The sequence below is a fragment of the Eleutherodactylus coqui genome, chromosome 3 (assembly GCF_035609145.1).
Source record: "Eleutherodactylus coqui strain aEleCoq1 chromosome 3, aEleCoq1.hap1, whole genome shotgun sequence".
NCBI classification, from domain to species: Eukaryota; Metazoa; Chordata; class Amphibia; order Anura; family Eleutherodactylidae; genus Eleutherodactylus; species Eleutherodactylus coqui.
Genome location: NC_089839.1, coordinates 304,232,307 through 304,258,839, shown reverse-complemented (window position 1 = coordinate 304,258,839; position 26,533 = coordinate 304,232,307). Strand labels below are relative to the sequence as shown.

Genomic DNA, 26,533 nt, shown 5'->3' with positions numbered 1-26,533 from the left:
AATTCCGATGAAGATTCTCTACTGCTTGTCTGAAGCTTGTGGCTGTATTGCTCTCCGGTAGAAAGCAGAGCTGGGTTGAATGGACTTTAGGTTTGGGAAAACAAACAGATTCTCAGCGTCCAGGTGATTTATGGGCTGCTGCACATAAGATTGCTTTAAAATTTACATAATGAGTCTCTATGTTTATTCTGTAGTGCCAGTCCAGATCACTACATTTGATGATTATCCGTTCGCTCGCATCTGACCCTCGGTCACTCCATGGATCAATGTTCTCCATGCGTTTCTGTCTTTCACGGCTTCCTCCAATTTTGCGATTAACATGTTGGTGGTGGCCTTGATTGTATCTAGCCATCTTGTTCTTTGTTGCCCTGATCTTCTCTTTCACTACATTTAGCACTGTGTATTGCGCACGGGAAAAATACCCGTATAATTCACAATTACAATAGACCCTTGTGAGTGAGCCCTTTGTCTTGCTGAAAAGTGTGTCTTAGGGCTCTCTCACACGAGCGTACGCTACTACGTACTAAGCACTCAGTTTTTGCATGCATAGTACGCAGTACCAATCTCACATTGACATTCAATTGCGCCTCTCACTCACCGTGCATGCCATGCATGTACAAAAACGATAATGCATGCACTATCTTGGCACGTATTACACGCACATACATGCCAAGTCAGTGTATGGGGATTGTCGGCAAACAGCAAGTATGTATGGCATTGTGTACTTGCTCCGTGCTCCCACGCTCGAGATACGCCCACGGCGAGCTGCAAAATAGGTTTATGAAAGAGAGCCCTTACAGCTGGAAAATACGGTACATTTTAGACGGCTTTGTATCTGGATCAACAATACCAGATCTCAATAAAACTGTGTTCCCTAACTAACAAAAGACGAAGAAACACATTGAAAGTTGACAATGACACCTCGATGAGCCGATGGCTGAATGTGTTCTGTGGATCAGATGTGTTCTATATTATATGAAGAGTAGACAATACAGTCGATACTGTAACAATGCGCAGTCCATAGAGTAACAGGAGTAAGTTGGGTTAGTGTCAATGAAGTAGAATACATGCGGTGACCTCGGCTAAAGAATTCACATTGCTATTTAGGCGCTGTAATGGTAGAAGGACTTTATAGCACAAGTACAAACTGTAGACCTTGGAGAAAAAACCTTGACCAAGTGTGATGAGTGGCTGATGTAACAACACTCGTGTATTCAACCAACTTGCAAAGTTCATCATAAGTACTAAGTTTTTGGGGGATGGAGAATTATTGTCTTGTGTTTTGCCTTCAACTTGAAGCAGCATAGACCGCGATGGAGTAAGCTCTCTGGGTGCCCAACACATGGTTTTCATAATATGCCTACCACCCTTGATACTTGTTGGCTTGACGTTCATTCATTTAATTGCACAGTGCCTCGTCTTGCCTAACAATCTCCAGCATTCTCTATAATACACCCCCATTCCTTGCAAACGTGCGCAGTTTTTGAGTGTCTGTCTGCCATACCACATATCTTTCCTGGTTCTGCTATTTTACTTCCATCTGAGATTTTCATGGTATGCACAATATATGCCATAAACATCTGATACCCATTTCCCTAAAATTAAGACCTACCCCCAAGATAAGCCCCATACTAATTTTTAAAGAGACTTGAAATATGAGCCCTACCCTGAAAATAAGCCCTTGACACCACATTTAAAAAAAAGAATACATTACCTAGCAGGCTTAGTCCAGGTCCTTCCCGCTGCTCTCTAGAGATTCGGTGCAGTCTCTTCGGTCCTTAGCGGCTCACACAACATCACTTCCAGGTTACAGGATTCATAAGTCCCACCTCCAGGAAGCGATGGCTGTGATTGGTTCTTTGACTGCTGCTCAGGCAATCAATGCAGCGCTGGATAAACCAATGTGATGAGTGGGATTGGCCACGGCTCAGCCAATTCATAAATCCGCCTCTACAATTCTATGGCTGTTGATTGATTCTTCCAGCACTGCTCAGCCAGTCAATGCAGCGCTGGGTAAACCAATCACAGCCATCGCATTGCTTCCTCCAGCACTAAATTGATTGGCTGAGCAGAAGTCAAAGAACCAATCACAGCCATCACTTCTTGGAGATGGGATTTATGAATCTCGTAACCAGGAAGTGATGTTGTATGAGCGGCCGAGGACTGCGGGAAGAGCATCAGAGCTGTGAAGAGCAGCAAGAGCGACCTGGATGGGACCTAGTCCCTCTTTTGGGGCAAACATTAATATAAAACAGGGACTTATTTTTGGGGAGACATTGTCCCAGGTCCAACTTCTGGGACTTGCACCTAGCTCTAGTTCTGGCCAACAAGGTCCCTAGAGGTAGTTCATTATGGACATGCATCCATTGTAGAGAAGGAGTCTGCTCAATGGACTGAGCATTGACTTTGCAGACGGATAGCGAGAGAACAGAGAGGCGGGTGATTATGACAATCAAATCCTCAGACTCAGTGGCCCTTCTCCTGTTCTATAAGCCCATAACCCCAGTCTATGGGGATCATAGGCTGCAACATGTTCTCTGTAACATAGGTTAATGTTTGTTACATCTGTACATTGTGAAATCTATCGGCATACAATAATATATACCAGCAGTCTGTCTGCTTAGATTTGTTGTAGCCCGTTTTTGTTTCGCTTTTTTTTTGTCCCTTTCCCTTCTTTTTGGGGATGTGGCCCATTTTGACTTTTGCTGTGGAAACTTGAAATTTTTGCTAACACTCCAGATAGGGTTCTGGATTGTGGATTTTCATAACAAACCCAATTTGCAGTCTGCGCTCTACGAGGCCTCAGGCTCACTTTTTCCTAGATGATTGCCCCCCAAAATTAGCCAATATTGCAATGAATATGAGTCCAATTTTGGTTTCGGCAAATCGGATACTACAACACTGAGCGTACAGTAAGTTACAGAGCAAGAGATAAAACTGCTACAGGGCGCAACCTTCTATGGTTGGATTAAACCTTACTTCTCTTTATTCAATGACACCTAGCAAAACAAATGTGTTTCTAGGCATTAGCCTCTTCATCAGCGATGGCTGGGGGTACACAACTACCGCTGGGGTCATGCAACTTAGTTGCATCGTGTTAGCAGAAGAATGAAGTTATCCACTTTCGTAACCTCCTTCTCTTGCTAATGAGCCGCAGCTAAGCTGCATAATTGTGTACCACCCAGCACTCGCTGATGAAGAGGCTAATGCAGTGAAACGTGTTTGTTTTACTGGTTATAATAGCATAGAGATAAGTCAGAATAAAGATAGGGTTGCCCCACATACCGATTTTCATCTCTTGCTCTGCATTTTCCATGCCACACCCAATGCCTACAGTTTGGCGTAGCCATCCCAGTAGATAGCACCTTCTATGACTATCATGACTGCAAGTAGGTCTCAAGGGTTGGTTCCTTGAGGGTTCAGGATGCATGGCCTTCTCTGCCAAATTGGGCATTGTTATCATCAGCATCTCCTCCTGTGGCAAGGAGCCCATTGCATTTGGGAGGAGGATGCTGAGTCCATAGAGGCGGGAGCTTCCATGGGACGGTAGACTAGGCGTCCCGGGAAGCAACATATGCGAAGTTGGGGTAGAGCTTTAGTCAAGTTCTAGCTCTGGACTCTGCTTAGCAACAAGATTGGGACAGAGTTTGGGTTTTCCTGGTGGTCTATAGGACTTAAGAACTCTGCTGCCCTTCCTTCCCACTGCACTGCTTCTCTCACTTCGCCCAACTAGGCCTTAGGCCTGGCGTAGCCACATGATGAGACCCCCAAATCCTCCCCTGCTTAAAAGCACAGATGCTTACAACGGAACGTTGGTACGGGGTAACCTCCCCTGACTCACACAGGAGTACTGCAGCCATATGAGGCATTTCTATAAACCACGGGGGAACGCCACCCTTATTTTTTCTTTTTTTTCCGCACTGACCTTCATGCAGTAAGTCAACATTTATACTGAAACTTCTTTTTTCATGACTAGTTTATTAGCAAACAGTCGACAACTCCACATAGTCTCGGAATTCACGCAGACAGATGAGAGACTCAATATTCTATACATTGTTCAAGGATGTCCTGAGCCATCCTGAGGGTTATTCCTGGGGGAAGGTCTAGTTATGACTGTCCCATTGAAATAGCACTTGCCAGGGGCGCTGGCTTCCAGGCCTTAGGCGAAACTTTCCAGTCCTGTATTTCATGAACAACAAACTATACCGTATTCTGCTGGGGCCTGAGGGTCAGTTTGGACTGATAACCTTCATTGTGAAGTTTTTTTAACTCTTGATTTTCCAGTCTGCATTCCCCTAATTTATAGGAAGGTCGTTTTATACATTATTATGGATTTGTTTTAACTAAACTGTAAATTTCACTTATATATAAACAGTAAAATACAGCTTACCCCAAATCCTGATCTACAGCGTTATGCCAAACAGCCAACCTCCCATAAGGGGAGTAAACATAGGACTACGCCAAGCCAATGCAATGTGAGAAAAAACTATATATATACAGAACTTCTCATAAAAGATGAATCTTTATTAGAATATATCAATAAAAAAGTTTTTAAAAAAACACACCCACGCGTTTCGGCAAAAAACGAAGCCTTAGGCTGAGCTCACATGAGTATATCTTGCGGCATGCAGTCGCTATGTACTATCTTGGTGTGTATGCTCACGTAATACCTGGCAAGATAGGACAAGCTTTTCTTTCACGTGTATTTTGCGCAAGTCAGGTGAGCGACAACATGGCCACCTACGGCAGATTGGCAGAATACGCTTACTGACACACTCGTGTGAGCCGGACCTTACTCCTAGTATATAGCCTGTACAAGAAGCAAGTAATTTAAAGGTAACAGGATACAACGTAACAAAAGCATGACCACGCCCACTAATAAATAACGAGGAAGAGAAAAACAATGAAGAATCGTTAGTAAATAGAGATGAGCGAGCACCAAAATGCTCGAGTGCTCGTTACTCGAGTCGACCTTTCAGTGATGCTCGAGAGTTCGTTTCGAGTAACGAACCCCATTGAAGTCAATGGGCAACTCGAGCATTTTTGTATTTCGCCGATGCTCGCTAAGGTTTTCATTTGTGAAAACCTGGGAAATTCAAGAAAGTGATGGGAACGACACAGAACCGAATAGGGCAGGCGAGGGGCTTCATGTTGGGCTGCATCTCAAGTTCTCAGGTCCCACTATTAAGCCACAATAGTGGCAAGAGTGAACCCCTTCCCCCTCGCACTGTCAGCATAAAGATCGTTCTCCTCTTGTGGCAGAGAAGAACGATGTTAGCCCATTGAATTCAATGGAGTCGGCGATACAGCCGGCTCCATTGAAAGCAATGGGCTGCCGGCGATCGCGGGATGAATTGTCGGGAAGGGCTTAAATATATAAGCCCTTCCCTGCAATTCATCCAGAAATGTGTAAAAAAAATATATATGTATATACTCACCTGGTTCCGGCAGACGGAGTTCAGCGCGGCCGGCAGCAGTCCTCCTGAAACACTCTGAACAGCTGTGAGTAGTATTCAGCAGCCGGGGATTTAAAATCCCCGCCTGCTGAATGAGCTGCCTCTGATTGGTCACAGCCTGACCAATCAGAGGCAGATCTCACTCACACACCCATTCATGAATTTATGAATGGGTGAGTGACTGCTGCCTCTCATTGGCTCAGCTGGACCAATCAGATTGCTCTCTGGATATATTTAAGCCCTTCCCGACAATTCATCCCGCGATCGCCGGCAGCCCATTGCTTTCAATGGAGCCGGCTGTATTGCCGGCTCCATTGAATTCAATGGTCAGTGCTCATTTAATCGAGACGAGTACCGCGTGGTGCTCGTCTCGAGTAACGAGCATCTCGAGCACCCTAATACTCGAACGAGCATCAAGCTCGGACGAGTATGCTCGCTCATCTCTATTAGTAAATAAACATAAGATCACATGTGAGGTCACGACTGTGCGGAAATTAGGTTTTTAGTCACATAAGCCAATAAGGCCGGTCTCCCAAGACAATTTTTTTAAGGCAGTCTCCAGTCATCTTGCTGGGTGCAACACCCTTTCAATGTCAGTAACTTAATATTAACCCTTTCCAATCCGACATTAAGATTTCCCTGCAAAACTCCTTTGACGGACGAGAGCCAACACTTGTTTCTTATAGTATGCAGGACAGCGCTCCGATGTCGAAGGCTGTTCTGCATATGTATGTATACTGTAACAGAACGACCTTCTACATCGGAGTGCTGTCCTGCACACTGTTAGAAACATGCTGGCTCTCGTCCGTCATCGGAGCTATGCAGGGAAATCTAAATGTCAGATGAGGACTGACTGGATTGGAAAGGGTTAACCTTAAGGCCTATTTAGACACAACGATTATCGCTCAAAATTCTCTCAAAAGCCATCTTTTGAGCGATAATCATTGGGTGTAAATGTGCCCATCTTTCAGTTTTCTGCCGAACGATGGATTTCAGTTCGGCTTGAAATCCATCGCTCAGTTGAATAGCTGATTAGACGGACAGCACGCTGTGCTCTGCCCGGGGAGAGCTGATAACAGCTGATTGCATTGTCTCAGCAGGTGGTGCTCTGAATAAATTAAGCTCCCGGGGGCTCACATGCAAAATGATTGCTCAAAAGCCATCTTTTGAGCGATCATCTTTGTGTCTAAATGCAGGTTAAAATCTCATCTTATGTTTCTATGCTAACATTTCTTGCTTCTTGTATAGGTTATATGCTAGGATTTAGGGCGGTTTCACAGGGGCATATTGGCGTGCAAAAAGTTTGCCTGCGCAACATGCATTGAATAGAAGCCATTGATTTCAATGGGTATGTTCACATGCACTTATTTTTTTTGTGCATTTCGGTTGTGCAAAAAAAAAAGGCAGGACACTCGATTTTCCTTCACATTTGATCACCAAAAGCCTCTACAGGAGTCAATGGGGATGCACAAATGCGAGTGTAATACTCTAAGAGATGCGTGAAACTCTGCGTAATTGCGCAGGAAAAAGAACACATCTTGGACTCATTAGAAGAATTAGCCATTTCAATAGCTGAGAGCATCAGTGCTTTTTTTTGGCGCATGCAAAAAGTACAGTTTAACCCTTTCCAGTCCAATTTGTATCCTGGTTTTCCTAGGGGGCTTACTTTTTTTCTGCCATTATACAACGGCGCTATATGCTGGCTAAAGCCAATACTGCATGAGGTGACACATTGGATAGGCTCCGACAGCAGAGATGCTGGCAATATACAGTAAGAGAACCCTGACGGACGTCTTCCAACATTGGAGCTGTACAGCCTTAAATGGTAATGTCTTCAGACGTCAGACAGCGGATTGGAAAGGGTTAATACAACTACGTACGCAGAAAAGCAACGTTTGTTCCGCAAAACACTGCACTCAAGTGCACGCAAAAATACATACGCTCATGGGAAGCCGGCTAAGGCTTACCTTTTTGCCGGACCGTGTGGGTCCCTGCTCTTTCTAACGAGCGTCGTTTATGGATTTATTCTAGTAATGAGTCGTTTATTATGAGCCGTGCTGCGGCCGTATATATCGCTTTTTCTCATATAAATGTCACTTCTGTATAAAGATCAATGTATTATTTTCTGCTCCATATTAAAGGGATGTTCCTCTCATACAGTGTTGTAGGGTATTGCAAGGATATGCTCTAACAGTATGAACAGCGGGGGTCCGACCTCAGTAACCCCTGCTAATCTGAAGAATAAAGGGACGGTACGGTGGTCCCTTAGGCATTTTTCCTGCGCAGTGTCACTCCTGGCCACATACTGAGCAAGAAACTACAACACAGCTACTCTCCAGTAAATGGGGTCACGCTGAAGCTCCCTGCACAGTGGGAGGTCAGAAGTGTTACTGCAAAGAAAAAAATCTGTGATAAAGCCCTTTTATTTTAAAGATCAGTTTAACAGCAACAACCCGACATTAAAACTGGTGGAACCTCATCCAAGAACATGCTGCTCATAGAATCAAGTTCCCGCTCTGGACCCCTATTATTACCTGGGGACTGGCACCTACTCAAGGGAACTCAACCCACCAACTACCAGCCACTCATTTGTAATACTCCATGGATGACAAGACATGGCCTCCTCTTCACGATGACAGTTGATCACTGGGGATTAGCACAACCAAACCAATCAGCTGTTATTTCTACATATGGGAGCCATAGAGGGATGGTTCCTTGCTCTTGACTTCATTCTATGTCTTACGGGAGAGTCAATCTGTAAGAACAACATCCAATCTGGTGAACCAATGCATTACAAGGATGACCAGACTTAGCCTCCCTGGATGATAAGAACTGATCACTGGGGGTCAGCGAAGTCGGATTGATCAGCTTCCAATTCTACATATAGGCACTTTAGAGGGACGGATCCTTGTTCATGATCCCTATCTTTATATTAGAAGGACGAGTCATTCGGTGAGAGTAACTTCCTCTCTGGTGAACCACGTCCATCCACGCATGCTCCATAGATGATCAGACAGAATTTCTGCCCAACCATAACAGCGCATTGCGAGGGTTAATAAAGTTGAACTGTTCAGCTTCTATTACTAGTCATGGGAAGCATAGAGATGGCTTCTCTGATGGGACCCTCACCTACCTGTCAGAAGGGAGAGGCATTCTATGAGAATGACTATGACTCTGCCAAACCAGGTCCATCCATGCATTTTATAGATGACCAGATGAAGCCTCCCATGATATTAACAACTGATTACTGGGATTTATATGCTTGACCAATCAGCTTCTGTTTCTATATATGGGCACCATAGAGGGATGGTTCCCAGCTCATGACCGCTGTCAATATGTCATGGTTGATTGTTGGGGTTAACAAAGCTGGACCAATTAGCTTATATTTCTGCTGCACATAGATGGCTCTTTTATTGGGGTCCCCATCTATATGTAAGAAGGGAGAGGCATTCTATGAGAGAGACTTATGCTCTGGTGAACCAAGTCTATCCATGCATTATATGGGTAGACCATTCATTTGGAATCCCCCATGGATGATCAGACACAGTTACCCCTAACCATAACAGCTGATCACCAGGGTTAACAAAATGTTTCTGTCTGCTCTCCTGGTATTTGATCCATGCCTAAACACCCAGCTTTCCTGAGCTCTCCAATCCTGATCTCGTCTCATTATTTGACTACACTTTCCCTTGTCTGCTGCCTGCCCTGACCCGTGGCCTGATCTGCATTGTGAAAGTATGCGGTCTGTTCTGACTCCATTTTGTGACTACACCTCTGATACAGCAGTATGGAAAACCTGACCAAGCACGTCACATACCACTTAACTAAGACTATGTCTAGGGTGATGGTCTGGGGGTCCTTGAAGTTAAGGCCATATCCTGATTAGTGGAGTGAAAGAGAGAATACTGGAAGCCTTGGGAGTGCCCCTGGATCTAGCCCCAAGTAAAAGCAGTTTAGCTGTACAGTGCATCCATATCCATGACTGTGATTTGAGTATAGTAGTGTTAAGATTGTGCACCTGAGACCCGTGGTGGTTCTACAGGTTTCCTTCTGCACATATTCACAGGTTGGGGTTTACCGAGCTGGCTGGGTGTGGTATTCTCCACCAGCAAATCCCCACGTCTGCATCAGATAAATACCAGCAACGCTTGTGAGAGATTGCTGGTCATTTTATGTATAACTGTTTAGCTCTGTGTTGAACCCGCTCAGAGCTGATGTTTGCATGCTTGTCCATAGTGTCTCTCTCCTTCCCTGAAGACGGTCTGGACACCTGCTGTTCCTTCCTTCCTTGTGGTTTCTTGGGTGCAGGCGCCTGCAGGTTTCTCCTTAATCCTTGACAGGTGCAGCCTCAAGATGTCTGATGTCGTATGTGTGTGTTAGGTGGGTGATGCCTGACACTGATCACTGTATCTCAGCATGGTGGCTGACTCTATTTCCCATGGAGTGAGGACACTTGGACTAGCTAAGGTTTACTATCTGTATGCATGTGAGCTCTGGGTGGGGTTCTCATTCTATATTGTATGGGTACCTGGTATGTTGGTGTGAACAGTGACCTGTTTTGTATGTCTGTGTAAGAGGCAAAACATGTGCTCTATGTGCAGTCCTGTTCTGTGTGGTGTGCATTACGCTGTATGTTGGTGGTGTGTCATGTCTGTGCATGTGGCCAGACATGTGCTTTATGTGCAGTCCCGTTCTGTGTTCAGTGTGTGCGAGCAGTGTTCTGTCCTCTGTCTAGTGCATCTCTCCAGGTTCCTGATCAGGAAAAGCCAAATCCCTGATGAAAACAGTGTGGCTGTCCTTGTCTTGACAATTGCCCTGCTTTTAGGCTGGGGTTCCCCACTTTCCGTGTTTAGTAATGGACAGGGTCCTTCCATCATTGCCTGGAGAGGTGCAATTGGTCCTTGCAATTACTTTAAGTGTAGTTACGGTTTTAAATAGAACAACATCTTGCGTCCTTATTGAGGCGTGGCGCCATAGTGTGCTATATGGATGTAACAAGTAGAGTGCTATATAGATGACATCTTTGATGCTCATAGCCAAAGTGATACTGATATTCAAAAAGGGGGCAAAAATTTAACCTGGAAGCTACAGGCCAGTAAGATATTACAGGGGTCAGTACAGAGATCTCTCCCATCATCTATTATACCCAGGACTGTAACAAGGGGGCGCTCTAATAACTATGTATAGATATATAAAGGGGCAATACAGAGATCTCTCCCATCATCTATTATACCCAGGACTGTAACGAGGGGGTGCTCTAATAACTATGTATGAATATATCAAGAATCAGTACAGAGATCTCTCCCATGATCTGTGTATACCCAGGACTGTGACTGTAACATCTAGAGGAAAGAAGGTTTCTACACCGACATAGAAGGGGGTTCTTTACTGTAAGAGAACTGAGACTATGAAACTCTCTGCCTGAGGACATGGTGATGGAAAATTCGATAAAAGAGTTCAGGAGGGGCCTGGACGTCTATCTTGAGCGACACAATATTAAATGTTATAATAATTATTAATTTCAGAAGGGTCGGTGATCCAAGGATTATTCCAATAGCCAGATTGGAGTCGGGATTTTTTTTGTCCTTTATTGGGGAAAATTGGCTTCTACCTCAGTTGGGTCTTTTGCCTTCCTCTGGATCAACATTGGGGAGTAATAGGCTGAACTGGATGGACATGTGTCTTTTTTCAGCCTCACATACTATGTTACTATGTTACATATCTATTAAGGGCATCATGTGAAATTGATGTAATTCCGTTCTTTCTTATGACAGAATGGCATCGGAGGCCTTTGCCATAATAACTACGTGATACAAGAAGACCAAAGAGCAAACCAGTTGCTTGTTAGTAAATCAATAGACCTCAATGACTGTGAACACAGAGAACAGATGGTCATCGGCACTGCTTATCTCCGCACTCGCTCTGACTATAAGCAGGTAGGACCCACTTAGTCCTATTGAATCATTTTCATGTATTTTTTCTGTTCATATTGATCTTAAATGACAATTGTATCTGTAATTTTTTTTCTTGAGAGAAACAAACATTCCCAAGCGGCAGCTACCTATAATTATAAGATCAAGGGTACGGAGATGGGAGGACGACTACTGGAGGCAGAGGTGCGAGAAGTCCACCAGTTCACACCATTTAATGAAATTGAGGGCTCCGTGGTGGTTGAATCAAGGTACTGTCTGACCCATGTTATCGTTGGTGATGCCTAGATCTTGTGTTTTCAGGACATGAAAGATGTATCTTCACCCCAATGCTCAGAATGTTCAGGAGAACAACCTTTTGTAAAAAGAAGCCATTTAGGACGCCATGAGTCTTGGCTGTCTAACCCACAACAATCACTTATTATCACTGGTTGAAAAAACATTTGGCCACACTGTAGATAACGTAGATCCACTGCAAAGTAGATATAGTGCTGCATATTGGCCATTCAAGTAAAAGGCCACCCATCAAATGAATGGCCGTCCTCTGTGCTTGAGTCAAAGCTACTTCTAGAGAGTGGTTTTCTGTTGGCTCATAGAGGGTTGCCCTGAGTGTGGGACCACCTATATTATGTCCATGTGTCTTAGCAAACAGAGCCCATGGAAAAGGGTTGTCTTTATGAGGCAACCCATTTAAACCATATTAACCCCTTAGTGACAGCCCCATTGCCTTTTTACGTCCTGTCTTTGTGGGCTTTAATCCTCAGGGATTTAAAAACATGAATCCCCTGAGAATTAAAGCCCCGTGAGATGAGGATGTGACAGCTCCCCACCCCCTTCCCGGTAATGCGATCAGCATTAAATAAAAGTGAAGTAAATAAAAAGTGAAAAGTTAAGAGTTTCAGCTTGCCTCACAGATTACGTCCATTAAGGGGAGCTGAAACTATTCACCCCCATCCTCTGCAATGTCCCGCCATGATCTGGTCCGAAAAGGACCTTCTTCCGCCAATGGAAAAATGGCGACGCATGCGCAGAAGACCAGATTGTTGCTGGACATTTGAAATCTCCTGCTTCCTGGCTACTGAAGGTAACTGGGAGGCAGGAGATGTCACCGGGGCTTGCGGGGATCGGTCTCCAGGCCCATGATTCCATTGGGCCGCCGGCCCTCGAATCTTTAGAGACGAGCGGGGAGATACTCGGCTAAGGCACTACTCGCTCGAGTAATGTGCCTTAGTGAGTATACTCCCTCATCTCTAGTCTTGCTTTCAAAATAGGGTCATTTGTGGGGGTTCTCCATTGTTTTGGCCCCTCAAGGGCTCTACAAGTGGCAAATGGGGCCTAAATCACCTTCAAGCAAAATGTCTGCTCTGAAAGCCACCAGCTACTCTTTTCGGTTTGGGCCCTGTTATGCATACGGACATAAGATTAGGGCCACACAGGACAAACAGGGGTATCTATTTTGGGGTGTAAATTCTCATTATCATGCGCACTATAAAAAATATATATATTTCTTTGAAATGACATATTTGCAAAAATATGAAATTTAATTTTTTCCCTCTAAATTGCATTAATTCCTAAAAAAAAGTGTGTGGTTCAAAATACTCAGTGAATACATAAAGGGGTGTAGTTTTTAAAATGTGGTCATTTGTGGGGGTATCTATCATTCTGACAGTATATAGATGCTAGAACAAAGCTCATAATATAAATACAATATCAGAACCAAGTTCCTCATCTAAATACAGCCCCAGAACAAAGTTTAGTCCATAGACAACAAACCAACCTTAGTACATAGCTTCAAGGCTAGAAGCGAGCTGATAACAAGTACAGCACAAGAACCAAGATAATAGAATAAATACAGCCCCAGAACCAAGCTCATGATATACTGTAAATACAGTAGAACTAAGTGATTGTGTTGCAGTGGCGCTGATGGGCTGACAGGAGAAGGGAGGAGCCAGAGCCAGGAGGAGGATTATTCATGCAGCTCCACTGCTGCAGACCCAAGGGGGATGATCATCCTAAATCCTACATCCACATGCAGTGCCCCCCTTCTCTAAAAGCTGATGGTCAGCGTCTTGTATAACTGCAATCTAGCTGACCATGCATGCTATACAAATGTTCTACTTCTTTAACCCTTTCCAATCCACTGTCTGACGTCCAAAGACATTCTGATTGAAGCCTGTACACCTGCGATGTCGGAAGACATCCGGCAGAGTATTCTTACTGTATGTTCCCTGCCGCTCTGTTGTTGGGGACCTCTCCAGCATGTCCCATACCGCAGTACTGGCTCTAGCCAGCAGATGGCGCCATTGTATAATGATAGAAAGAGAAAGCCCCCCTAGGAAACCCTGAATCCAAAATTGGATTGCAAAGGGTTAAAATAGATATTGAATCTGCATAGCTTGCTGGGCTGGTAGGAGCTGGCAGATCCCCTTTAACAACATAGAGCTCGATGGAGATAAATGGTTGGGAAATGAGTAAAAGGTGTTTGAAGACCACCCACAAAGTCTAAATCCAATATCCAAGCGCCCATCATCTTCCTTTAACCCAGTTTAACAACATCTGAGATGAATGCCCTGCAAAGCGCTACGGATGAATCCTGCCCTAGATAGTCCTGTAGAATAAAGTGCCTCCTAGTCGAGCAACAGCCTATATTTAAATGGAAAATAACAAAGAAGCAAACCCACCACTGTGCAGCAGAAGAGGCTGCTTTATTCACGGCGTACGAATGCCTATATAATACTGCCGACGATTCATATCATTGTTCCCGTTCGCAGGCAGAGACTTGTGTTACAAGCAGTACAAGAGCTGATTCATTCGACCCCGGAGAATAATGACTATATTTCCAAAGAGTCACTACGCTATCACTTTGAGAGGAAACTGATTCAAACTCCTATTCACTTGTTAAGAACAAAAAGCGCGGAGCGCCAGGTACGTGACTGCCAGGAATAGGCTGCCAATTCTTTCCATTTGAATGTACCATGCATCTCAGAAAGCATTTTCCTCCATACGAAAAATAGATATAATTGGCGTCTGTAGAAAGTGTCATTGCGGATTGCAGGGAGAGGCCACGTTCTGCGATGTCGCTGTTATACGTGAAATGGAATCGCGAATCTAAAGCGGTAAATGTGCCGCACACTTACCCAATGCTTAATATAAGGAGCCTTATCCAAATTATATAAAGAGGCAACCGTATACACCACGGAGCAGGAGTCTACCTGACATAAAAATAAGGCGATTTATAGGGAAAAACAGCAAATGCTTAGAAGTCACCACCACCTAGGGGTTCTATAATACCCGCATGTTTACCTAAAGTAGTCTTCCCTGGCGAATCATCTTAAATTTACACAGGGGTGTACATAGAGCTGATGGGGCCCGCAGCAAAAACTGAGAAATGCCCTCCACCCTCAGGGGAAAAAAAATATGTATATTTATGGGGGTGGGCAAAAATATGGAAACACCCTACAATATGAATGCCTTAAATTACATGGGATTATAAATCATATTTTAATAAGACATGTAGAGACCGATTTGAAGTGTAGGTCATATGAACATCTGCCCGACATCATGCCTCCACAAAATAATAAAGCCTATTCTTTGCCCTCAAAATTACAAGAGAACCCTCTTTACTCCAACAAAGTAATATAACCTCTTCCATGCCCCCACAAAGTAATAGAGCCCCCTCCATCCTACCAAAATAAGAAAGCCCCTCTGTATCGACAAAATAATAGTAGCATGCATTATATGTTAGGCCAAAGGGAGACAATGTCTATCTAGTTTCCAACCCCCTTGTTGATCCAGAGGAAGGAAAAAAAAACAATGAGGCAGAAGCCAATTTAGCCCATGTGGGGGAAAAAAATCCTTCCTAACTCCATAATGGCTGAATCAACATTTTGAAAGTTCCTACCTAAGACCCAGATCAACAGCCTACTGGTTATTAAATGTCTGTATCCTGTAATATCATAGCACTCTAACAAGACATCAAGTCCCTCTTAAACTCCTCTATGGATTTTGCCATCACCACGTCCTCAGGCAGAGAGTTCCACAGTCTCACTGCTCTTACAGTAAAGAACCCCCTTCCGTGTTGGTGATGAAACCTTCTAGACATAGCGGATGTCCTCTTGTTACCGTCACAGTCCTGGGTATAAACAGATCCTGGGAGAGATCCTTGTATTGTCCCCTCATGTATTTATACATAGTTATTTGGTCGCCCCTTAGCCGTCTTTTTTCTAGAGTAAATAATCCCAGTTTTGGTGCCTCTCTGGGTATTCCAGTCCCGTCATTCCATGTATTAGTTTAGTTGCCCTTCTTTGAACCCCCTCCAGCACTGTAACATCTTTCCTGAGCACCGGTGACCAGAACTGTGCGCAGTATTCCATGTGAGGCCTGACAAGTGCCTTATATAATGGGAGGATAATGTTCTCGTCCCTCGCCCCTATACCTCTTTTAATGCATCCCAAGACTTTATTAGCTTTTGCAGCAGCTGACTGGCATTGGTTACTCCAGTTTAGTCTACAGTCCACTAGCACACCCAGGTCTTTTTCCATATCACTTTTCCCTAGCAGTACCCCATTAAGTGAATATTGGTGACATCCGTTTCTCCTGCCCATGTGCAGAACCTTACATTTATCCACATCGAACCTCATTTGCCATTTTCCTACTAGAGCCCCCTTTGTATTACCAAAGTAATACAGTCCCCTCAGTGTGAACCAAGTAATAGAGTCTCCATCTGGTCACTCACACAGAAGACACTGCAGCCCCAGACATATGCCGTTCCTCCATACCGTACAAAGAGCAGAAGTGGGGGAGTAGTCCTCTACAGAACACGCTGTGATGAAGCTTCTACAAGAGTAACCGTCAGCCTGTAAAGATGGTGAAGTGGTCTAAGCGGCCATGGATTACCCCGAGTCGTGGGTCCCAGACGACTGTCGAAACCATCCCTATTATAATCCACAAGTGATAATAAGTGGCTCTTTCTTCCATGGTCAGCTGCAGACTATAATGCATTTACTAACTATTAAACATCTTGAACAAGTTTTTCTATCCTCTTACAGATTAGCGAACTTCTGCATCATTTAGTGGAACACAACATCCCGTTACCTAAGGTGTCCCCGCAGAAATATGTGGATTTGGTGCATCTTCTGCGCATGTTAAACTATGAAGATATTGTAAGCCTATGGAAACAATTTTCAGGAAAGCCTGATTACAGGTAAAATGTAGAATTATAATGCTTGTACCCTTGGGGTAAAAAGGACGAGTCAGCGATCATTCGAGTGGAAAATGTCTTGACTTTAGGTAGTTTTTAAGTTATTTTTGCAATTTCGTGATCTTACCTCATTTACACTGACAGATGATCGCTCAAAAGTCGCTCAAACGACAGTTTGAGTGACAGTTTTGAGCGATCATCTTTGCATAGTCTATAGTAGCTAAGTAGCTACTTAAGAGCAATGCAGGCGGAGCGGGACACTGCCGCTATCGCTCAGCGAACAATACAGCTGTTCTCCATAAGCAAACAGCTGTATTGTTTTCCGTGATTACAGCTCGCGTTCCGCTGTGAACTACCAGTGGGACACGGGCTGAAAGAATCTTATCAGCGCTGCCGACTGTGATAACAGCCTGCACCGCTGCTAAGAGTTCATTGCTCAATTCAAGAAAATTAGAATTGAGCAAGGAATGACTCATGCACGAAAACTGCACGATGTCTGTGCAAAAGATGGCTTTGAGCGAATTTTGAGCGAGAATCATTGTGTCTAGATGGGCTTTTATAAAATCAGGACATCTATACCAAAGAGATACCCTGAACAGCTATATTGGGGCTTTGGAAGGTGCAGCCCCAACTCAACCTTGTCCCATTTTCTTCTGTGCAAGTCCCACCTCTCCAAAGACAATGCAAAAACTTGCCCGACGGGGCAGGCTAGAGCTATCCCAAGGGTCATGCTATTCTCTCTCTGGGTATGTATCTAGCTATCATGTCACACTTCCACTTCCCAGCTGCATCATGTACATATATGGCATGCGGTTGCAAAGAGTATGTGGAGCAGGTTTGGGTGCTGAGCCTCCTCCACACCTGGCACCTATAAGCTGTTTCTGACAGCTGACAGCCATCGGTAACTGCCGAGTTAGCTCCGATCATGGCCATTGCCTATTTAGATGCTCTTGTCTAAGCTGACCGTGCGCCTAAGCAACCAGTCGAAGAGGTCCCATCAGGTGCTCCCAGAGTGCTGAAGGATTAGTATGGCAGCCCAGGGTTTAGGGAGGATTCCCAGGGCTGCCATAGGATGAATGTCTTATTAAGCACTGCCTGTCAGGGCTTAATAGGCAACATTGAAAATGCTATATTTGTACACATTTTTTTAGTACATTATCTGTAATTTCAATGGCACCATTAAAAACTACAACTCGTCTCACAAAAAACAAGCTGTCATACGGTTATACTGATGGAAAATAAAGTTATGGCTCTTGGAAGGTGGGGATAAAAAAACAAACATTTAAAAAAAAAAAGAAAAATGTCCAGTCTTGAAGGGGTTAACAATTCAGTTTACAGCAAAAACTACACCAATAGTCATTCCTGGTATTAATCAATAGAACCGCGACGACTTGAAGAGGTGTTTTGCATAAATTTGGTGAGACAAATCGGAATCATGCGTTAGTGTATTCGAATGACCTTGGCCTTTGACCTTTCCTCGTTTTGTCGCATATTTTAATTACGCGAAGGGAACATCTTTTACCCTTTTCTTGTATTCTCTTGATGTATGCCCAAAGGTATTCGCAGCTTTATATCTCCTCTTCTGACGGATAATGCCATGCCTCGGTGAATTAATGCTCTTCTCTCCTCTGCTAACTTTTTTTCCTGTTCTGTTCTGGAAGAATCACAAATTGTTACCAAAGACTTTCCGACCAAAGAACGATTCCCCTTAAATTGCCGGGACTGTCCGCCATCTAATGTGTGTGGAGGGAGTCCCGACTCCTCCCCTGTGGCAGTTATATAGGGAGAGGCATGTTGTTCTCTACGTGCCCGATCCTTTCTTCCGGTGAGAGGTAGTCCGCTGCCAGAGGTGTCTTATTCTACGCAGCCTATTTAGAGCCGCTACATTTGGCCAAGATGCAGTTGTATGTGGCAATGTGATCGCCATATTTTGCAGACAAGCCTTGAAAAAATAAAAGCTGCAATTTGATTGGTTGCCTGCAAGTCTAGCCTGTATGACGTTCCGTTGATGAGGTTCATTATCATGCAATGTTGATGAGATCTGTAAATGCCAACTGTCCTCAGCTTAGGAGGAAAACAACCCATCCCCAGTGATATAGTAACCAAAGCTTGTTATATTATGTCCATGGTCTCACTGCTCTTACAGTAAAGAATCCCAGCTATATATGACAATGATAAAGGCTTTTCCCCTCTAGACATATTGGATGCCACCTTGTTATTGGTACTGGCCGCTGTCTGTGCATAGACTACTGATATACCCCGTTTCCCTGAAAAAAAGACCTACCCTGAAAATAAGCCCTAGCATGATTTTGAGGATGCTTAAAGTATAGGCCCTACTCCAAAATTGGGCCCTAATTACATTCAATAAAAGAGGACAATATAAATAGTGTCCAGGCAGCTATACATGTAAAAAAGTAAAATCTTTTGGAGCAAAAATTAATATAAGACACTGTCTTATTTTCGGGGGAAACAGGGTAGTTATACCTAGTAATCAAGTCATCTCTAAGCTACTGTAACTATTTTCTATTCTAAATGGTCTAAATTTTGGCAAACTTGATTGAAAGCCTCGGCCGGCTCATGTGAACTTCAGGTACCCGACGTTGGGCACCAAGTCTGTTTGTTGGTAAGGGTATTTGGGTATTTGGAGAGTCTGAATTGGTATCACATCTGGTTTATTACGCACTTCTTTAACCCCTTAGTGACGTGGCCTATTCTGCGCTTCAGTAGACAACAGTTTTTTGCCGATTTTCATCTCCACTTTTCAAAAGCTTTTGACTTTTTTCGTTTGACGCGGCCGCACGACGACTCGCCTTTTGCATTACGAGCTGTGCTTTTTATTGCTACTTCTTTTGGGGTGCATATAGTGTATTGTACAATTTGTTACATTTAATCATGCAGCGTAAATGACATGATCACTTTTTTCTACAGACTGGTACGATTACAACAATATCAAAATTATACATTTTTTAGGTTTTCCCAATTTTACACAAACAACGCGCTTTTTTTAGAAATTATTTTTTTGGCATTGCTAAATTCAAAGTTCCATAACTTTTTTTTACTTTTCCATTGACAACGCTCCGAGAGGGCTTGTTTTTGTTTGTTTTTTTGCAGTTTTTACTGGTACCATTTTGGGATGCATACTTTTTAAATCATTTTTATTACCTTTTTTTGGAGGGGAAATGAACAGAATAAGCATTTTGTGTTCAGTTTATTGTACAAGTCGTTATGGATACCAAACCTGTATTTTTTTGTTATTTTAAGAGGGTAAAAAAAATATTTTTTTTACAATTTTTTTAAACTATTTTAATATTTTTATTAATATATTTGAACTTCTAATCATATAATGGCTATGATAATACAATGCAGTACGTCTGTACTGCATTGTATTTTCACTATTGCTAGCAATCATATACTATGGCAGATCCGGACACCAGGCAGCGGCATCTGGTCTGCCGTTGACGTCGTCAAAAAATAGGTCCTATCTTTGGACCGCACAACGCAGGAGGCTCCATAGACTCCTATGGGAGTCTATGGGAGCTGTCAGAAAAGGGGAGGAGGGGGAAGTCTAGCAGCGGCGAGCGCAGCTAAACAATGCCAGGTGCCTGTAGTGAGGCATATAAAGTGATTTAATAGACGTTCTGCCAACCGAGGGATTTAGGGGCTGCGGCGTTATTTCACTTCAGCCAGCTGTGTGAATGGACGGAAAAATCGTAACTTGGTCGCGACTAATATAGCGTCCAAATAACGCTCGTGTAAAAGAGGCCTTCATCTGTCAACCCTTTATATGCAGTGCTCATAAGTGATAAGGCCTTCTGCCAGAGCACATAGCACTATGTGAAGGGACACTTATACTTGAAGGTTCCCTGTTATGTACTGATGATCCAGAATATTTGTTAAAATGGGCCCCCGAGCCTGGAGAAACAAAGATGGCGGCACCGCTTCCCTGACTACCTGATGTACGTTGTATACTTTGGTAGTCTAAGACCCTACATGCTGCTCTGACTGACTGGCATTGGTCAATCACAGCATGTAGTGTCCTATACTAATGAGCAAATAAGGGAGATGGAACAATACCTCTGCAGCGATATCTAATTGAAGGCAGCATTCCTGCAAGTCAATGTTAGACTCTTTATACAAGCCTTGTAACAATGACTGGGAATTGAGGGGCAAACACCCGAAACAGCTGTCTGTGTATGGATTCTGGCTTGAATTTCAATTCCCAGTCCTTGTTACAAGGCTTCTTTAGAAAGAGCCCAACATTGACTTGCAGGAATGCTGCCTTCCAATAGGTGGCGCTGCAGAGGTATTGTTCCATCTCCCTTATTTGCATATTTCCCAGAGGAGCATGCATGGCCTTATAAGTCTTCTCACTCCCCCTCTAGGTGCTCTCCTTAAGGAGAAAAGATAGCGTTCCTTATACTAATGATGCATACCCATGCATGGCGTATACAGGTAGTCTGAGAAGCTGGTGCGGCCATCTTTGTTTGTCCAGGCGCTGCGGGTCGCTTTAATATGCCACCATTTCAGTCCCATTGATGTGGAGTTGGGGAATCATTTTTCAGCTGGTTTTCCGCCTTCTGTTTACAGGCGCTGGTTCCTAGATGCGGTTCCATCCATCGGAAATCATTTCTCACTAAGGTTTTTAAAGGTGACGCTCAGAGAACTCAGCGAGTTTGAAGCAGCACAGTCTGTACCGCTGGCTTTACATTTAATTAGAGCGGATCGGGAAGCAATAGAGGAAGCGAAGGTACTGAGCAGCATGTCACGGTTCATCGAAACTGAATACTCCAAAATCACACTCTGCTCTTCTCTCTACTTTCTGTCTACTGCTGAATTATAGTGTCACTGGCGGAACATAACATGCCGGGACACGGTAATATTAATGGGGCGCTCCGGCAAAAATACATTTTTTTCATCCCTGCCCCTCTCAGCTGATTGTCACATTCTGCACGTCGCCTATGTATTTTGCAGTCACTTCCATGCAGTGCAGCCTCCTCATCTTGATGCTGAGATTTCTTCCAGCTTACTTTCTCTGTGCTCTGCTGACACTCCCATGATGCATCAGCACACTATCACATGACTATCTAGAGACAGTACCATCTCTGCCTGCTGGGAGGACACTGCTATTACCATCTACATTCTATAGTCACCTTAATAAACTATAGACCATAATTATACTGTGAGGAGGCTGAGCTGTAATCTCCATTATAAGTATGTGACGGGAGCCTCTAATGATCAGCAATAATGTTTGTAAGAGTTTCTGTGTCCCCTGTGAGGAGCTCGTGTGGTAGAGTCCATGTGATATCAGCACACAGGAATTATGCTGATTGAAAAATTGACTTATCGAGAGAACATAAAGCCAAGTAAGTGGTCAGGATGAGATCATGTGACCGTCCTGAGGAGAAGGCCTGCAGTAAGCTTCAAAAAGAAAGGAATAACTAACCAAGGTGATAAAAGCAGACTTATATATAGAGGGGGGTGTAGCTACACAATGAATGAAAAAATAGATCACCAGAGTAGTCACTTAATGGTGAAATTGTTCCTTCGCCTTCAACATAAACACAATTATAATAAAAACTGTGGTCCCTAAACTCCAGATGAGGACTGCAGGGACTCTGAATCACCATTTTAGTAGCTAAAGGGACACTCTGTGAAAACACATTTTTCCATGCCTGCCCCCCTCACCTGATTGCCTGTCACACTCTAGAGGTCTCCTTTATGTATTCCAGCCACTTCTATATAGTGCAGCCTCCTGTCTGATGCTTGTCAGCCACCTTCTTGGGGATAAGATTTTTTTACTTTCAGTTTCACATCAATCCCATCATACATGAGCACAGCATTAGCTGAGGCTATACCATTTTTGCCTGCAGGTGGTGCAGTTCAATTATAATTACCTTCATTCATCTAAATTCATCTATATTCTTTTAAATAAGCCATAGTCCATAAGTTTACAGTCAGGAAGACGAGCTGTGATCTCCTCCATTATACCTGTGTGACTGGAGCTGTGTGATCATCGTCAGTAACTATGATGGGAGTGTCTGTGTCCTCCTCTAGGCAATTTCTGTAGTAGATCCATGTTATAGCATGACACAAATGGAGAACCTGATTAGATAATTAATACATAACCCCAAGTAGACCCCCACATGACCATCTGAGGAGAAAGAGGCCAGGAGCTTCAGACAAACAGGAATAACTAACCAAGGTAACACTGGCCCAGTTGTATATACAGGGGGGATAACTACATAAAGAATGAATAAAATGAATGGCCCTTTAATGGCATCTTCTGGTTAATGTTTTCCATACCACATAATTCAACATTACAACTTTATTGATACACAACATGACATTATCCAGAACTTGAACATTGAAAAAAAAAATATTGTGCCTATCAATTTGTGATAAAATCCCACGAATTCCACCACCAAGATGGCCAACAGGCACCACCATGTTGCCAAAAAGTTTTCCCCCATCCAACAAAGTTTCCTACTTGTATCGCTTTTCGGAGATTTTCTTGGTGGCCATCACTTTTGAATGACCCTGTATATTGTACTATGCAGTTATGAATTATGTTCCTCTCCCAATATTGATGCTATTTTTCCGTCTCCTCTCAAATCTTGCTATATTTCCAGTCGTGAGAACTATAACGCAGCTTATATTATCTTTCCTAGGCTTTGCTGGAGGAGGTCAAGTCTGGCCATAGTCCTCTACTACACAAAGTCACCTTTCTCGCCTATGGATCCTTGGCGGCTAAGTTCTGCAGCCCAGAGGAGATCTGCCCAGAAGACGTTCTACAGGTAACGACCACAACATCTAATGGTCCTTGTCTACCATTGGTGGCCATGGTTGACCAATATTGGCCGCACGGTAATTATACTCATACATGCTGTTGTGAGGAGCCCTGGGAGTGCCACATCATAAAAGCCTTGAGGAATCATTCGCTATTCCGATCGCCTGGAGAGCGCCGCGTCACACTGCTTTACTTCTCTACTTCGAGGGACACTTGGACCTCTACACAACTCAACGAGCATTACTTCATTCCATCGCCTGGAAGTATTGCCGGGATCTTCGAGGGAGTATTCGTAAGAGCGAACGGTTCAAAGGTGAAATATGTTGCAGTATGCCTCGAAGAATTGAGCAAAAACGTCTTACAAGCGGCAGCGCCACGTGGCTTTATCCAGGCGTTCATAATGCCGAATGGAGAGCCACATGGCGCTGGCGCCCGCGAGAGATTTTCGCTCGCTACTTTGAGGGGTACTTCAACAAGTCTATTCACCCCAACGAGGAGGGAATAGTACTGGGGGCTGTAAAGGGATCAAGTAACAGAACGTACACGTGAGAAAACTCCCCTAGGCGTAAGCGCATCTTGGCTGCACAAATACGCTGTGTTTGCGTGATGAAAACGCGTTTTCACCCACCTATTTAGCTACTTCTAGCGTATTTGTGTGCGCAAATGCACCACGAGTTTGCACGGCAAAAAAACACGTACAATATCACAATCATTTTATGCGTATATGCGCAGCGAATACTCAGGTTTTCTACTTATGTCGTTGTGCACATTTGCGCAAACCCATTGATATCAATGAGCCATTGCGGTGCGCAAATCGGCACAAGTTAGGTCATGTCGCGTATTTTTTCACGCGGTTGCACATTGCGGGAAGAAAAATGCTCATGTGCACGAAGCCATTGACAGCAATGGGTTCTATATACTGTGCATTAAGTGCGCCAAAGTTGCACGCATAATACATTGCACAAATACGCCCATGTGAACGCGCCCTTATAGTCTGATCTGTTCACTCTTACGAATACTTCCTGGAAGAAGCCGGCAATACTTCCAGGAGGAAATCCTCGTTGGGTTGTGCAGAGGTCGAAGTATCGCTCAAAGTAGAGAAATAAAGCAGCGTGACGCGGCGCTCTCGGAATAGCGAATGATTCCTCAAGTCTTTTATGTCGTTCCTGTCGCGTACATCATGGCCGACTTCTCTGATCACCTGATGCTCTAGCAGCCAATAGTAGAGCACTTTCTGGGCGTGTTAAAAACCACTTTTGTCCTTCCAACAACCCATCACATACTTGTGCGCTCGTACTTACGGCTTCGTTCGCACATTTCCACGACCCACGACAGAGAAATGAGACCAAACAAGCAAAATGACGAGAAATGTAAACAATGATCTACAGGTGCAAACAGTCATCGTTGGAAAGCAAACGAGATGTTCGCTCATTCGCGCACTCAAGCAATTTCTCATTCCGTAGAAAGGGGTCCTTAGATAGTTGTCAGCCGGAGGTTTGTTCAACTGACAGCTACGACTCACCTGTCCGGCCTGACATCAAAGGATCGGGCATGTAGAACTCCGACACACGAAGTATTCTTTCCCTTGATGTCCAGTTGGGAAAACCCATTTTCATAAACCCCATTAGGGACTTCTAAGTGACAGCCGAGAAAATCGTGCAAGATTTGTGCATTTTTAACACAAAAACATCCCACATCCACAGAGCTGGAGACCAGCGCGAGGGACCCGGATGCCGTCGGCTTAGGGAGTATAAGACCCCCCCCATCCCCTTTACCCCTGAAAATAAGACACTGTGCCTCTTTTGGGGCAAAAATAATAAAAGGCAGGGTCTTACTTTCAGGGAACACAGTAATATGTACCCAAAAAATGGTACAAATAAAAACTACAGTTTGCTACATAGAAAACACGCAATCACACGGCCGCGCCAAAGGAAAAAAAAGACGTTTTGGTGTTTGAAAAGGAGAGATGAAAAGCCCCAAAAAGCGTTGGACCAAAATAGGCGGTGTAAGGGTTAAACTAAAGGGGTCTATCAATCCCGCTGCACGTATGAAAAAGTAAAGCCGCATCGCCGTTCCCATTCGCTTCCCTATTTGTCAGTTGCCATAAAACTTTAACATTGAAAATCAAATTACGGCTGAATATGCGAATATAAAAGAGCGCCGTCGCGTCACGCGCCAAGACCGGAGAGAAAACATTAACTTTATCTGCAGGTAAACGCGCTATCCCCCCGAACTGACGGAGTCTGCGGTGCGACGGAGCCAAAGTGAGCGCCGCGTCCCATCCACCATATAATCACATCATGTCTTACTGAAGCTAATGCCTTCACAATGGAGAACGCGATGCGATTAGACGGCATAATGCTTTTATAAATGAGAATGTCAGCTTTAATTCACTATCAGCAAAAAAACGTATTATTTCATTTGCGCTATGTCATAGATTGCTGGGGACCTCACCGCGGTGGCGCTCTATATTCAGATTGACTTCTTCCAGGAGAGATAAAGGAGTGTTGAATGGCAGCGCTGCTCTATTGTGCTATCCATCCCTCCCATACATAATCTGGGGGGGATTTCGTGCATTAGGGCAAGGATGGAACAATACCTCTGCAGCGCCACCTATTGGATGGTGGCATTCCTGCCCATTAATGTCCAACCCTTTATACAGGTCTGTAGAACAATGATTGGATTTGGGCTTGGCATTCAACACCCAATCATTGTTATAAAGACCGGTAGAAAGGGTCGGACATCCAATAGGTGGCGCTGCAAGGGTAATGTCCCATCTTCCTCATTTGCATATATCTCCCAGAAGAGCATGCATGGCCTTATAAGTTTCCTAGGCATATTAGGGCGGGCACTAGTGAGACGTAACAGCGCTGTGAAGATAGCATATCGCCTGCCATCTCGCACGTATCTGCGGATTCAGCTGTGATTTTCTGCGCGGCGCGGACTGTCCACATGGGTGCTGGACACAACCAGACCGTGATTGAACAGGCTGTGCAGCCTAATTAGCCCTGGTTTCATTAATTAACAATTCCAAATAGTGCAGTTCAGTGCGCGATTCTCTGTGGATGGGGTATATATTTGCGCACCCCCATAGACTCTTATGGTGTCTTGAGTGCGTAAATTTGCAGAATGTGAGGGAACCCATTAAAATCTATAGTTC

General features: G+C 44.1%; 1 protein-coding gene across 1 annotated transcript in view; it reads left to right on the top strand.

Moving 5' to 3' along the window:
- The window catches only part of LOC136620322 (vitellogenin-1-like), a 142,186-nt gene that overhangs the window by 26,185 nt on the left and 89,468 nt on the right, over positions 1-26,533 (top strand). Inside the window, exons 5-10 of the mRNA XM_066595019.1 lie at positions 11,231-11,392; positions 11,489-11,637; positions 14,158-14,311; positions 16,435-16,589; positions 21,174-21,333; positions 23,255-23,380. Coding sequence (XP_066451116.1) covers positions 11,231-11,392; positions 11,489-11,637; positions 14,158-14,311; positions 16,435-16,589; positions 21,174-21,333; positions 23,255-23,380 — 906 coding nt within the window. The remainder of the gene's footprint in view (positions 1-11,230; positions 11,393-11,488; positions 11,638-14,157; positions 14,312-16,434; positions 16,590-21,173; positions 21,334-23,254; positions 23,381-26,533) is intronic.